The 14977-nt window shown below is 41.0% G+C and overlaps 1 protein-coding gene across 9 annotated transcripts in view; it reads left to right on the top strand.

Annotated features, from left to right (window-relative positions):
• The window catches only part of HECW1 (HECT, C2 and WW domain containing E3 ubiquitin protein ligase 1), a 267082-nt gene that overhangs the window by 126280 nt on the left and 125825 nt on the right, over positions 1–14977 (top strand). For all 9 annotated transcript variants that reach the window (XR_001876166.1, XM_017823131.1, XM_017823109.1 and 6 more), the window contains one exon: positions 6756–6850. Coding sequence is in view for 8 of the 9 variants with exons in the window: in XM_017823131.1 (XP_017678620.1) it covers positions 6756–6850 (95 nt within the window). In the remaining variant the exon portion in view is untranslated. The remainder of the gene's footprint in view (positions 1–6755; positions 6851–14977) is intronic.

Below are 14977 nucleotides of genomic sequence, written 5' to 3' on the forward strand. Positions count from 1 at the left end.
TACAGCTACAAATACCAAAATGCGTTATTGGTGCAGAGTTAAGGTTATTTGAATTAAGGTTCTAACTGTGCATTTCTGTATCTTGGCAAGTTTGCATTTTTTTGGTTAAGTTGAATCTTGATTAGAAATTTTCTGAGTATTCTACTACTTATTTTTGAGCTATTGCAGTTTCCATGCAAATGTTTGTGCCTGACATTATTGATATGTACTGGTTAGCCTTAAATCTTGCTCTGGGTACTTTTTTGTTTCTTTTCAGGAAGTATTATAACTATCTGAAAGGCGAGACTTTAAAATCTCAAATCTCACAATTTCTCCAAAGAAGTGTTATGTGTTTGTGCGCTTTTTAGAACAGGGCAAGGAAAAAGTCATCAGAAAATTGGAAGAAATTCTGCAACAGGAATTAAAGAAGCACATCTGTTTAGGCCTTGTTTGGTTTTTAAACTGTTAATTGTCTAAAAACTGAGGCGCTTATGGAAAATCGTAGGTTGTGATGCTAAACAAATACTGTGAAGGAAAGAGTAACAAAGTCAAACCTGAAGAAGAAATTAAAAAAGTGCCCCCTCAGTAAGACCTCTAGGAAGCATGGAGCATAATGTATGAGCTGTATCAGCAGCTACCTGTGAAACCCCATGTCTCACTGAGGGGGCACTTTTTTTCTTTCTTCTTCAGATTTACTTTCTTACTCTTTCCCTGTCTGCCTTTCCTTGTCTTATTTCCTTTTCCCTGCTTTCTTCTCATTTAGTCTTGTTCAGACAGTCTCAGCCTCTCTGCCCTCTCCCCTGTCTCACTCTCTCTGTGCAGTGATTCTGTTATAATCTCAGTCCTCTCCTCCCCTCCAGGACATTGCTTACTCAGTTCCAGTACTGTAACACCTCATATAAACTGCCTTTAATCTCCCTCTGTTTTAGTTTTCCATTGTTATTCCTTGTCCTGTTTTTTTTTCCATATGCCTCTCCCAGTTTCTGCATTGTATTCAAACAGTTCTCCCCTTCATTGACTCATTGTCTTCACTTTGACACGTTGTATCTCCTCTTCCAGAGATTACCGTGGCTACTTTAGTTCAAGTCAGTCCTACAGCATCATGTGTTTGTTTATTCCACTTCTGGCTCCTCTCTAGGGAAAGCTTTATGACTCGTAACTTAATTGCTTTGCTGTCTGATTTGGTTCACTTGGTTCCCACCTACTTACCAGAGACAGCTACCTTTTCATTACTGGTTTTGACACCTCTCATTTTTTATGCACAATGTTTGCCCAAAAGAGCAACAACAGCTCTTTTAGTAATAGATTGAATTGATCACAAATGACTCAGTTTTTAACACTGGCCTTACTTCCCTGAGAGGTTTTTTCAGCACTGAGAAATGCTTAGCTAATGCCTAGTCACCTCAGCTATTTAATTGAAACAAAAAGTATCATGGGAGTAAATCACAACAAGCTTGTGGAAGTGCCCCAAGTATATCACACGCTCCTGTCGAACACCAGTGATGCTTCCTGCCTCGCCCAAAGAATATAACTTAGCTTTCCTTGAAATACTCATTAGTATGTTCTGGGGGGTTTTTTTAGCTTAACAAGGGAAACTGTAATCCTGGCAGAGTGCTTTTTTTTATATTTAAAAGAATAAATCCACCTTTATGGATGTCAGCTAAGCCTCTGACATCAGATTGGCCTTAGAAAGCAAGGAACATAAGATTACAAGAGTAAGTGAACTTTTGGGAAGACATTTAGGGCAGTTTTGACAACTCTGAAGGAATGAGGAAGATGAGTAGGAATGGAATTATTTTAGAGGGAAAGGTTATCAAATAAACCAGCAGGAGTAGTAACTGACAGGAGAGTGGCTGGATGATGAGTACTAGGACATCTCTTGGAGACTTTAAACTTTTGATACCTCCAGATGCAATTCATCATCAGACCTTACTAGATTTTATCTCCTCTCACTTCTGTTTAGTAGGGTATTTTCAGTGGGTGATTGCAGAGGCAGCATAAACTATTGCCAAGAAGAATAATGTTCGGTTGGTAAATTAATTTTCCAGTTAATTGCAAAACTGATTTCGTAACTGAGATAACTCAGGGCTCTGATAGAGAAATAATTTTTGTGAAATGATTTTTTTTTTTCTTATGAGAGGGATGAAGCTTCATGGCAGAGTTAAACTTCTCAGTGCTTTCCTCTGAATGAGAAGTGGTCTCTGTGGTGTGCAGGGATGAACTACATCCTGGCTCCTCTCCATGAGCCTCCCTCCTATGTGGCCCACAGAGGTGCTTGCGGGCCATGGTGCAAGGAGTGAAACAGAATCACCCCCCACACACACCACGTTGCTTGATTCTGATTATCCTGACTTGCCCTGCCTTGGGGCCCTTCCTTTGGGGCAGTTGTATTTTCTGCACCTGTGACAGTTATGGTGGTGGATCTGAGCATGCAGCTGGGGACTTTTATTTATACAGATACAGCGGAAGGCTGTAACACAGCCATGGTAAAATGGTGTCATAGTTTAACCCCAGCCAGCAACCAATCCCCATGCAGCTGCTCGCTCACTCCCCCACCAGTTGGACTGGGGAGAGAATCAGCAGGGTAAAAGCTGGAAAATTTGTGGGTTGAGATAAAGACAGTTTAATAGGGAAAGCAAAAGCTATGCACACAAGCAAAGCAAAACAATAAATCATTCACCACTTCCCATGAGCAGGCAGGTGTTCAACCATTTCCAGGAGAGCATGACCCCATCACATGCAATGGCTGCTTGGGAAGACAAATATCATCACTCCAAATGTCCCACCCTTTTGTCCTTCTCACCCCTACTTTATATACTGAGCATGATGTCATATGGTGTGGAATATACCTTTGGTTAGTTGGATTCACTTGTGGCAGATGTGTTTCCTCACAGTTTTCTATGCGCCGCCAATCTTCTCACCAGCATGGCAGTATGAAAAGCAGAAAAGGCCTTGGCTCTATGTAAGCACTGCTCAGGAATAACAATAACATCTCTGTATTGTCATCACTTTGTTCAGCACAAATTGAAAACACAGCTCCATAGTAGCCACTGTGAAGAAAATTAACTCTACTCCAGCCAAAAGCAGCACAAGTCAAGATACCAAGCCTGGTGTAAAGGGATTACAATGCTGTTCTGTTCTTGATCCATGAAAATTGCTGAGTAGAGTGGTAGTTGTCAATGGGCATGAGTATTTCTGAGCATCTTTAGACATCTCATCTCTTGGAAGATTTACCAGTCTCACTACCACTTTTGCTAATTGAAAGAAGAATTTAACCTCATTACTTCCTGACCTTAACATCATAACTTCATTATGGGATCCAGTGAGCTGCTACTCGTAACTAGAGATGAAAACAACAATGGCACACATTTCTTTATAACTGGGTATTAAATGGACAACACCTGCTCCTGACCTGTGCACTCTGCCGTGTAGCAAGGGCATCAGGACAGAGTTAAATGGTCTCCTTTATTCCAGGACAAGCTAATATACAAGACTACAATGCAGACATCTTTGTAAAGACATTATTTACAAATGCCAGCTGGATAATGTTCAGGTTAATTTATATCACTGCCTCGCTTATACTTCCAGTGTTTTCTGTTCATCTGCAGAGGCAGTGGTACCAAGCCAGCAAATGTCTGCATCTGTTTTGAAAATGTTTCAGAGGTGATTCAAGAATGCAAGAGAATCTTCAGATAGATTAAAATGTTAGGACTCTGTGGCAGTGAAAAACATTGCACTGACAATGTTATTTGGAAAGAATGGCTCCTGGCCAAAAAATGCCCAACTAGGTCTTTTTTTGCACATAAAGAAACTGTATATAATTTTGCAAGATTTATATTTGTTAAAGTTTTGTTTCTCCATTGAAAATGGACATTTTCCTAATATTTTCAGTCTGAAAATGATATGAGCAAAAAGGAGAGGGAGGAACCCAGAAAATGTTCTTCCTCTGATGCCTCTAGTGCAGCTTCTCAACCTGCGAAGGCCTCCATAAGACTTTTTGCTCTCAGATCTGTTTTCTGAATGAAACCTTTGATGTTCATTAATCACCACCTCAACTACTACCTGATGAATGGCTCCACCTCTACCACTGTTTTGGATTCAGTGTGACACTTGCCTCATTCTGAGTTGCTTTCTTGCCAGTTGGCACCTGTATGAAGGCAGTTTGGTTGCAAATTTAATTAGAAATAGTAGTCGTGTGAAACTGAGAGGAACCTTCAATACCCACAGGGTTCTTTCCAAATATGTATTCAGTCATCTTAGTAATCCTTTGTCCTTGAAAGTAGTACTAATATCCAGATTAACTACATATGGATATATTATTTTCTCCTTGTGTTCTCTCTGTCTAATACTTTTAGTTTAATTAAATGGATTCTTTTAAACCGTAGTTTGCCAGTGTATGTGGCAACTGATTTCCTACTTGTCAACCTAAGACAAAATTTCTTGCTGTGGGGTCTGAACACTGTCATGCAGGCTAGTACCTGAAGTTATATTTTATTAGCTACACAAGTTAATAAAAAAAAAAAAAAGAAAGCGTCTTTTAGCTCTCAATGTTCCATGCAAACTGTAGCTAAAAATCTCCAAGGGAGAGGAAAATTAAGATTTGAATAATTGGTGAGAACTGCATGTTTTAGCTATTGTGATACCCTCAGCTTTTGCTGTCCTCTCAGCAAGTAAATGAGTTAGCTGCTGAGCTGTTAAAAGTCCTGTAGAGAAAATTACAATGTGAAAATTCAATCTGGACTTGCAGTTTTTCAATCCCACGGGCTCATCTAGCTTTTTTTGCTGCTAAAAGGAAACAACTGCTGCTCCCAGGTGCAACAACAGGGTTGCTTGCTCAGCTGCACTGACACCTCAAGTAAGTCTCTTGAATTTGCAGAAGTTTGTTTGGGGCCTAGTTGTGAATTAAACCCCAGGATGGGCCCCACAGCCCCTCGTGGAGGTGCTGAAGGACTCTGCAGCCTGCTCCAGTTCTTATGGAATGCTGTGAGGTAAATGAAACACATGTACACGTCTGTGCATATAGTGGGAGATGTATGTATTTTCACCGTGTGAGCAGAAATGTGCGCCTGGTCGTCTGAGGAGCAAGCTGTGGGGATGAAAAATACGTCAGCAGATGAACTACTCTGGCACTGTGCTTGACACCAATTGGCTGTGCATTCCTGCAGGGCTCCTCAGGGAGCAGCACTAAGAACCCACCTGAAAGCGAGTTGTGCTCCAGTTACTTGGGAACTTAAGCTCTTTGCTTTTCATCTCCCAAGTCACATATGAAAGTCGGGAAGGCTTTGCACTTCTAAAATTATTTTGTCTGTCAAAAAAATCAGGATTTCTTTTTCGTCTTGTATCCCTGTGTATGTGTAGGCATCAGGGTAAGTGACTCAGGCCTACATTTTTGAGAGCTTCCACCACTTTTCACATCTCCAAGTTTTGCTTCCACTTGGAGCACTGCGTGACTGTTTCTTGGATCTAGCAAACAGCAGATCACAGCACCATAATCTGTGGCCAAAGTCTCAGCTCTTAACATTGCATAATCTTTTGTCACAGCTGCAGTGATTTAGCTTATATTGTTACTGGTGTTAAAACTGCAATACAATTTTTATATTAAAATACATAACTGGCATTTCTTTATTATTTTCCTACATAGGCACTGTAGTTGCAGTGAATGTTGTTGTGGCTCTGCAGGCAAAGGCTGGTGTTTTCCTTGGGCTTCAGCAGCAGCTGCAAAGCAGGTGTTAAGGAAAAACTTGATTAGGAAGAGCACCTTCAAGTATTTTATGGAACAGATGAAAATTTCCATGGCATTTTTTGGTTAAAACTAGAAAATGTGAATGCTGCTTTTATTTAAACAGGTGTTTTTCAGATCCGAGGAACATACCTGTTACATATATAACAGTGGATAATTGCTGCCAGCAGGCAGGCCAGGATGTGCACCAGGAGGTCACTGGTTCCAGGGAAGAAGGGGAGCAGGATCATGGCAAATACTAGCAATTCACATCTGTTTGTAGTTACAGTCCAACAGAAAAGCTGGATGAAACTGTCTTTCGTTCTTGTAGCACACAAGAAAGGGGGTCGTGAGGGGCTGATTAGCAAGAAGCTATTTTCACTTATATGCCTTGATACAGTTATTGGAATGAGTTTCCCTCACTTAATATTATTTATTTGAATGTCAATACCCAAAATCATGATCTTTCCTGTGTTCCTCACCTAATCTAAATCTCTGGAAGTCAGTGGAAATACACTGAGTCAGGGTCTGGTGATCCTCTGCTGTTTCTGAAAAATGCTTTAATGTTGTAACTGACAGAGCAGTTAATCTGTGGAGATCTATGTCCTTGCCCTGACCAAGGCCAGAATGTATTGGCACAGTGAAACCTGTCAGCGAGCAACTATGCAATCTCATTGTCCTAAAAAAGTTTCCCAATTTCTTAGCACATTAGTGTTTAGTGTGTCTAACAACGAGGGTTTATCTGTTCCTACTTTTTTTCTTCCTAATGTAGCTAAAAGAGTCTACTCAGGTGCTCTAAGGTCTGTCTGTCATAACTGCTGCTCAGAAGAGGTTTGGGTTTGAACTATTTTAAATCACAGGAACCAAACTCTAAATTTCACTCTGGCAAAGGGGAAGATCAGAGGCGGGAGATATCCTGTCGTACCAGACAGACAGAATGAACCATTCCAAATCTTAACTGCTTGCCAGTCTTATGCCTGTGAGCTGCAACTGATCACACAGCTTCTCCCTGGCAATTCTTCTAATCTTAAATAATCCATTTCTTGTTTTTTTTTAGCTGAAACAAAGATCTGCTTCAAGTACTACCATGGTGTGAGTGGGGCCCTACGAGCCACAACTCCAAGTGTCACAGTGAAAAACAATGCAGCTCCTGTAAGTTATACTGACATTTTATTTTTTTCATGTATGTTCCCTGTTTTTCACTGTGCTCTGCCTTGCTTTCCCTGCCTGCTTTGTATACTGTTTTATCAAAACTGAACGTAAGTTTTGCTCTGCAGTGTACTGTGGTACAGAGAAATGTGTAGTCTTTCAATGAAGATGTGGGTTTCTACACCAGGAGAATGCAGATTCAGATCTAAGTATGTCGCAGATAATCTCTCTGATCTGAGGCAAGTCCCACATCCTAGCTGCATCCTCTTCTGTAAAGTTACCTTCTCTCTGCTGGGTGTTGTGAGGTTTGCATGATACATGATACTTCTAGAGGATTTGGGATCCTTGGGTGGTAAATATGGTAAGTGTCCAGAAAAATTTTCCTGTTTTAAGGTGCTTTTTTCAAAATCAAGCCACGAGCATTCTCACAGCAGTGTCCCTGAGTTCCAGGAGCAGCCGCACTGTGACACACTCCCATCAGTGGTAAGAAGCGGGCACCCAGGACCCGATCTATCAAAACACTGGACATCATTTTTGACAGATTGAGGCTTCTTTGAGAGAAATTTTGATTTGCTAAAGCTTAGCAAAGCTCTGTGGCTCAAATGGATCTAAAAAGCTGTATATCTTGCCTGGTGTTGGAAAATTTCATCACCTGAGAGTGAAACATTTTTTAGAAGCCTGCAGAGAGACTTGATGACCTCCAAAGCTTGTCTGGCCTTGCTGACAGCATTTCACTGCCTGCCAGGCTTGGCAGAAACCTGCATGAGCTGAGGAGTTGTAGTCCAACCAGCATAAGAAAAGGATGACCTCAGATATTGTTTAGTCTGGAAGATGGTTTCAGGAAAGAACTATCTTGCCTATGGGTGTACTTAGATTTCAGTGGACATCACTGAAGCTTAAATTTTTAACTTCCATTTTGGTGTGGTTTTTTTGTTGTTGTTGTTGCTTTGTTTGCTGTTGGTGGTGGTTTTTTGGATGGTTGGTTGGCTGGTTTTTTGTTTTAATCTTAATATTTCTAGAACTGAAAAGTCTCCCATGCTGTGTATTGGCAGCATCTGGTTCCACCAGAGCTAGGAAGGATTAGTTTCTTCACCATTGAGGCATGAAAAGACTTTGGTGGTTTCTCTTTGCCTTCTTTGGATGCACACAATAGCTGCAAACTGGATGCTGGGTAGGGGCTGCTGGCACGTCCTTTAGGAAAGAAAGGCACTCATGTCTTGTGCCTGTCTGATGTGCTCACAGTGAAGCCATTCATCAGATTTAGAGCCTGGAGAGTTTCCTTCAGCTGTCTTCAGAGGAATATTATGATCTGACCTTGGATATCTTCATCGTGTGGGAAGCTGAAAAAGTTCTTTTTAGCCTGTATTGAGTCATGTATTGTTGACTCAGGACTTGCTGTTAATTTCCCAGTAGTTATTAATTTGGGAAGACAGTCTATGCCACTGATTTAGTCCCAGTCTTCTCTGAAAGGTAAGCCAGCCAACCAACGCAATAAATACCAGTAGGTTAGAGATTAGAATAATTTTTTTTGCTTTATTCACATCCATGTCTTAGACCTGAATGGGAACGACTTAGGCAAATTTTTCAAGTCTAGTATGGAAGGGTTACTCCTTTGTTATTAAGTATCAGCAGTATGTATGGAGGAACATAGTAGAGGAATGTCTGAGGACCTGTGCCTTTGTCATATGCAAATATGTAATCTCTCCAAGTTCTTCAGTTGATGCCTTTACATACGTATGTCTAGGGAAATAAAGCAACCATTCCCTTGCAGCTGAGCAAGACTTGTGTTTAAAAAAAAATCCTCTTCATGCAGTACTCATGGTCTTCCATAGAAATCAGATGAGAACCACCTATTATGACCTTTAGTTGAGTATACTGTGTATGACTGAAAAATAAAATACAATTAAAAGTGGTATCAGACAACAGTTTTCTGTTTGAGGGCCAAACCAGTGTCCTTGGAAATAGCATTCTTTTTCTATCATCTTCTAATTTTCCCTACCTTTCTGGGTTGCAAAATAGCTGGTGTGGTTTTTTGCAGACCAGAGAGGCCAGCAGTGTTGTAGGTGCAGCATCTTTTTCTCTGTTGTTTTGCTGCATGACTTATTTTGTGCATTGTAAGGCAAACATGAAGACAACAAAAGAAAGGAATGGCAACAAAGGTTATGCAGTATGAACCTGGATGGACCCTTCTGTATGAGTACAAAGAGGTGGGGGAAAGTGTTATAGATTTGAAAACTCCTTTAGAGTTTGAGAAAAATATTGGGCTGATTCCTGCCTGTGTGAAGGCTTTCAGCTAAGTGTGATCCTCCAAACTCCAGTCCCAGCTGACACCATCAGATGGCTTTCTCCATCTGGCTCTCTGCAGTACATACCCAACCCTTACTAAAGTATTTGAATGTTTAACAGCACCCTGTACCATTGGCAAGTGGTGTTACTCTTACTGCACAGATGGGGAAGGGGATAACAAGGGATACGCCCAGGCCTAACCTTTTCTTGGTTCTTGCTGCTGAGGCTTGGGTTACACTGTGCAAAGTGCAGACATTACCTTTAGAACTGTACTCACCTTTTGGCTGTGATTTCACTAATTTCAGTAATGGACTTTTGGTTTTGGTGGAAGGAGAGAGGGAGAAAGTGTTCAAGAAATCCCAAAATGAACTTCTATATCCATTTTAAAGCATATTTTTTCTAGATACTGACTTGGAGCAATGATCAGAAAACTGTTGCCCAAAAGAACCAGCAGACACTCTAGTTTGTATTTTGCTATGCTCATCCATCTTCAGTCAGAGAGTTTTTCTATCTATAGCTTTTCTTATCCATGTTGCTGGGTCCCTTCCCATCTCTCTTCAGTGCCTCCACAGTGAAGTATACTGAGGGGGGCAGCCCCATCTCTTTTTTTTTTCCTATGTCTTGCATCATAATCTGAGCACAACTGAGTAGGGAAGAAGTACTTTGTTTTATTTTCCCTTGTTCTTCTGTATGATCAGTTAAGGGCCGTGATAGTCTAGTGCCATACCCATAGCTCATCTGAGGTCCCTGACACTTCTTATCCTAGTGAGAGTTGGCACACAGGGCCCTTCTTGATGGAATAGGATGCATCAAATTCCTCAGCTGTTTTCATTGCTCCAGTGATTCAGAGCAATGCCTCGGTCTCCCAGGCATGTCATTTACAGTACCAGCAAAAGCCATGGTCTTCCAGCTGCTGTGGGCTGGATGGAGAGAAGGGGTCTGCTGCTCAGAGGAAACTGTCTTCAGATCCTGGGACAGGTTTCTGCACATCAGTCTGCTGGAAGAAGGGATCCTGTGGTCTGTGCTTAGAAATTTACCCTGTATTGCAGTCAGTAGGAGTTTTAGCAGTGACTGAGGGACCCAAGTGTGTTAGAAAAAATAATTTTGCTGGGAGAAAATCTCATTAGGGATCCTGCTGTGGATGTAGAGGCTCAAGTTTTTTGAAAAGATGATTGCCTTGAACCAAAGAGAGTTTTGCCATTGTAGTGACAGCATCACAAATTCACTTTGAGCTTAGGCTGTCCGCAGGGGAACAGAGGGAACGAGGCTTTGTGTATTTGACACAAGCAAACCTTTTTGTTTGGCACAGCTTAGGAAAAAGATCCAGAGCAGGTGTCCTTTGAGAAGCAACATTTGGGGACAGATGCCCTTCTGGGGACAGTGTTTTTCACTGTTAGCACAAATTCATCTGCAGCTGATGCCAGAGCCACCCGAGTGGGTTCTGTGTGAGCCTCTGAGCGTGTGGCACCTCCTGCGGCAGGGACAGCAGCTGGCATGTGGGCGGCTTGGTGTGTGTCCTGTCCTGCCTGTCAACCAGACGTGAAAACACTGAAAACCAGCAGTATCCTAACTCTGCAAATTAAAACCACCACAACAACAAAACACTCCGTTGTCTGTCTGACTGCAGTTTGCTGCAATTGGAAAGGGAAAAGAAGCCTGAAGTAGTCATGCTGGGGGCTGTAAGCGGTTGCCATTCTTGTTCACGCGCTGCTGAGACCGTCTTTAACTGGCAGTTGAAAGGAATCCTGCTTCCAAAGGGGAAAAAAAGTTGCTGTGTTAGTTGGATGTCTTTGTATAGCACCAGTGGTGCTTTAGGCTGAGTAGCATCTAGCGTTTCTTGTCTTATGAATGTTCTGCTCCATTTGAGTTTATTTCCTTACGCTGTAACCCAGTTATTAGAGCTGCCTTGCCTGCTGATTAGGATGCCCTGCAGTTCGTTTGTTGGTGAAAAGTCCTGTCACATTTTATCGCCCGTGAATCATCAAGCTTGAATATCTGGGAACGAAGGGCTGTGCGCTTTGGCCAATTCATACAAGGCAGGAGTGTAAATGTGAATTTGGGGCAGCAGATAGGCCTGGGGGTAATGGCAGTAAAACAGAGCACCTGCAATTCTGGAGGGGAAAAAAAAAAGAAAAGAAACATCCTGGATGGCTTCCTTTTTTCTGGACTAGTAGAAAGCAGTGCTTGTGCGCAGGAGTTTATACTACTAAACATTACCATGGCATGGATGAACAAACAGTTTTCTGAGTAGAAAAGGACATTTTTACAACATCTGGAATGTTCCTCTATTTGTTACTCTTCATTTATTTATAATGTTGTCACCACTGATTCATCCTTACATCAGACATTGTTGTAGGAAAAAATACATGTTACAGCAATTAATTCTAGCAATAGAAAAGTGTTATCCAGCTAATATGAAAATGATTTAACCTGAACGTGGTTTACTTGCAGTAAAATAAAGCTGGCATGAGAACGGCATGCAGAGTGAAGAAGAAAAACCTTTTCCCCTAAGAGTTTATAGCCTAAAAAGATAAATTGGATACATCACAATTAAAAGACAGTAAGTGGAGAATCAGTGCTTTAGCCTTAGGACAAATGTCTTCACTAAATTGGGAGCATTCACACACTGTGTATTTGATGCAAAGAACCTCAGCTGATTGAACCTCTAGAGCTTTCATGCCATAGTTCCTGTCTCATAGATCATGGTGGCACTCATCAAATACACTTAGCATCATGGGGAAAGCTATGTAAATTGGAGCTAATTATTGAAAGAGACCTTCTCTGTGTTGTGTTTTTGTGGAAGTGCTGCCTCAGCTGGGTTTCCCGTGTCAGGAATTAGTGCTTGATAAGCTGCTGCCATTTGGTGATGACTGATCATTCCTGAGGACTTCCTGCTATAAATATTTGCATTATGTGCTGTCAGAGCGTGGGCTGCCAAGGAGTGAAGCATTGATAGTGAAGCATTCTGCCTCATTTCGATGTATGTGCTGCAAGATGGGATTTTAAGAGAGTGTGCATCTCTCATTCTATCTTGAAGGCTGGATTTAAAAAATCTCATCTGTGTCTTCTTTTTCACTTCATGACTGATTCTGTGATAGGTGAGTTTTAAAACTGTCCTTGTTTCTGGGACATTGCTACAGAATACATTGTAACAGTCTGATTTAGAGAGCGTAGGAATAATTGTACTTCAAGAAATAGCAAATAAAGAGGGAGCAGAAGATTCTAGAGGCTTCTGCACTGTTCAGCAACTGAGGTTAAAAAAGAGTTTATGGAAAACACAACATCAGGCTGCTGCAATTAATCACAGCAAAGAATGCAAACCAGGTACATCTTTAACAAGTGTAAGTAGTGTACCTTGGAAGGCTCAGCATTTCCAGGGAGGGAAGCAGCACTTCTCTGGAAGATATGGATATGTTTCGGTGACTGAGTATTTGTCATGAGAATCCCCTTTCCTTATCTTGAGATGAGAGGTAGCCAGGGCTCCCTCAGCTGCAGCTGCCTTCAAATACAAGGCAAGGAACAGCATTGTTTAGTACCACCTATATTCTATCCATCCCTGTATATGTCTCCCTCTATTACCTGCAAAGGAGATTATGTCATTTAGGAATGAAAAAAATCAAGCCAAAATGAGCAGGGGAAATGACTGGAAAATACTCACTCACCTGGAAGGAAGCGTAGATTCCAGCAGTCAAATATGAAGTGCTCTCTGCCAGGATACAGAGTTAAAGGGCACCTCACAAAAATATCCTAAAAAACAATTGCTGAAAGAGAGTGGATTCCACTGATTACGCATTTGAGATGAATGATGATAGTAGCTGATCCATAAACTGTGGATGGAAAGTGACCCGTGTAGGCTTCTCATCTTTTGGAAATATCTGCCCATTTTTTGTTTTCTCCTGGTGTGGGATTTCTTTCACAATAGCAGCAGTGCTGTCCACTACATGCCTGCCTTATGTGCTCATGTTGCCACTGGTGTAGGCTAACATCATGAAGTGGTATAACATGAGCACATGAGTCTTTGAATTTAAAGAAACTTTTACACTGACTGAGGAGTTGCTTCATCATTTTAACAGAAAGTTATGTATGTCATTTGTTTTCTTTAAGCATTCAAGGAGCAATTTGGTCATTGTGTACAAAAAAATTATGGTATCCAGAGTTAAGAAGGCGTCATAGCTCACAGTAAGCTGATCAGAGTTAGAACAAAGAAGTTTAGTAGTACCTCTTAGTAGGGAATTGGCAAAGATTTTATGTGCATAGGAAACTTTAGCACTTTCATGTTACAAAGTCCTGTCTGCATTCATTGTGTATTTGTTTTGAAATGTTCTAGAGAATGGATCCACTAGCCACTACAGGAGCTACAGCTAACATGCACTAGGAGGGAAAGGCGAGTTTCCTGGCAGAATTTGATCCCCCAGTACAAAATACAAGGGAATTATTTTTGGTGTGCACAACAACCCTCAGCACATTTCTTACAGCTGAAAAATGTCCTTAATTAAGTTTTTCACTTCCATATTGCATCATTATAAAACCATGGTAGTGTTTTACAACTTGATTTGGTGATCCTCAGTTTAAGCATACTTACTCCCATGAGCAGCCTCTTAATACTCATGCAGTTGAGCCCTTAGTTCAGTGTAATTACATTTTTGGTTATGCTTTTCTATATCCTAATTATCACTGATTCAAAGAATTTGAAGGTTAATGACACATCCAAATTAATTCTTATTGCCACTTCAGTAACACTGACACTTTTTCAGTATCCAGTTATATAAAGACTATTGTATTTACACTGCAATTACCCTGTCATGTAGCAAGCACTCCATTTATATGAATTAGTGGAGTTGGAAAGCATAACCACGGTGTAATTGGTCCTCTGACTGCAGCATAACTATAGTCACTGTGTTATAAATAATAAACTTTTCCTTCCTTTTATTTCCTCTACTCACATATTTAATTGGGATGGTTGAGATTTTCTTTAAATACTAAGAAAAGTCGTTTGCAATGAAACACTGTTCTGAGTGCAGTCCAGTAATGTTTGCATTTACAGTCCTGATTCAGTAAAGATGCAGAGCATGTGCTGAAACTCCGCTGACTTTACTGGAAATGTTTGATTATTTCCTTTCAAGTTGACAGAATCTTTCAAAACAGAATAGACTTGGCAAGTAGGGTCACTTGCATTTTCATTATGATAGATTCCAGATATGTCAATAGCTAAAGTAAGAAATTATCCAGGTCCATGCTCCTGATGGCTTTTTTCCCTATCTTGATACTGACTTTTCAGCTTAGTGTGGTTGAAACTCCTATCGCCACCCATTCATAGATTTAGACTCTTTATGAGAGGTAGGTGTTCATAATTTATTTTCCAACAAGCACAAATTGAGCAGGGGAGGTACAATCAATTTTCTTTGTGAACACCAGCATTGATTTCCTGAGCAGCAGCCTACAACTCCCAACATATAGGTATGTGCATTTTTATTGTTCCAACCCGTGAGGAATGTCTCTGCTTTCCAGCACACAGCTGTTAACATTTTAAATGTTACTTAATTTTACAGTCTTCATAATTTCCTGATCTGTCCGTATGAAAGACGGAGGTGTAGTGTATTTGATCATCATAATGGAATTTCAAGTGCAAGTGCCTAAAATTAGGCTTGGCATCAAAAATCAGAGTGGATTGGAAAAGACTTGATGCAAGAAATGCACCCAAAATACTCTTCAGTGTTTTTTCTGCACAAATCCTCTGGTATATTTCACACACATCTTCAAGGACTGCACATCTAGGGGAGAAGGGAAAAGAGCAGCTTGTGTGGTGCAAATGCAGTGCAGGGCAAGGGGTCAGCGCAGACCAGC

The sequence above is a fragment of the Lepidothrix coronata genome, unplaced genomic scaffold (assembly GCF_001604755.1).
Source record: "Lepidothrix coronata isolate B3197 unplaced genomic scaffold, Lepidothrix_coronata-1.0 Scaffold3, whole genome shotgun sequence".
In the NCBI taxonomy this organism is placed as follows: domain Eukaryota; kingdom Metazoa; phylum Chordata; class Aves; order Passeriformes; family Pipridae; genus Lepidothrix; species Lepidothrix coronata.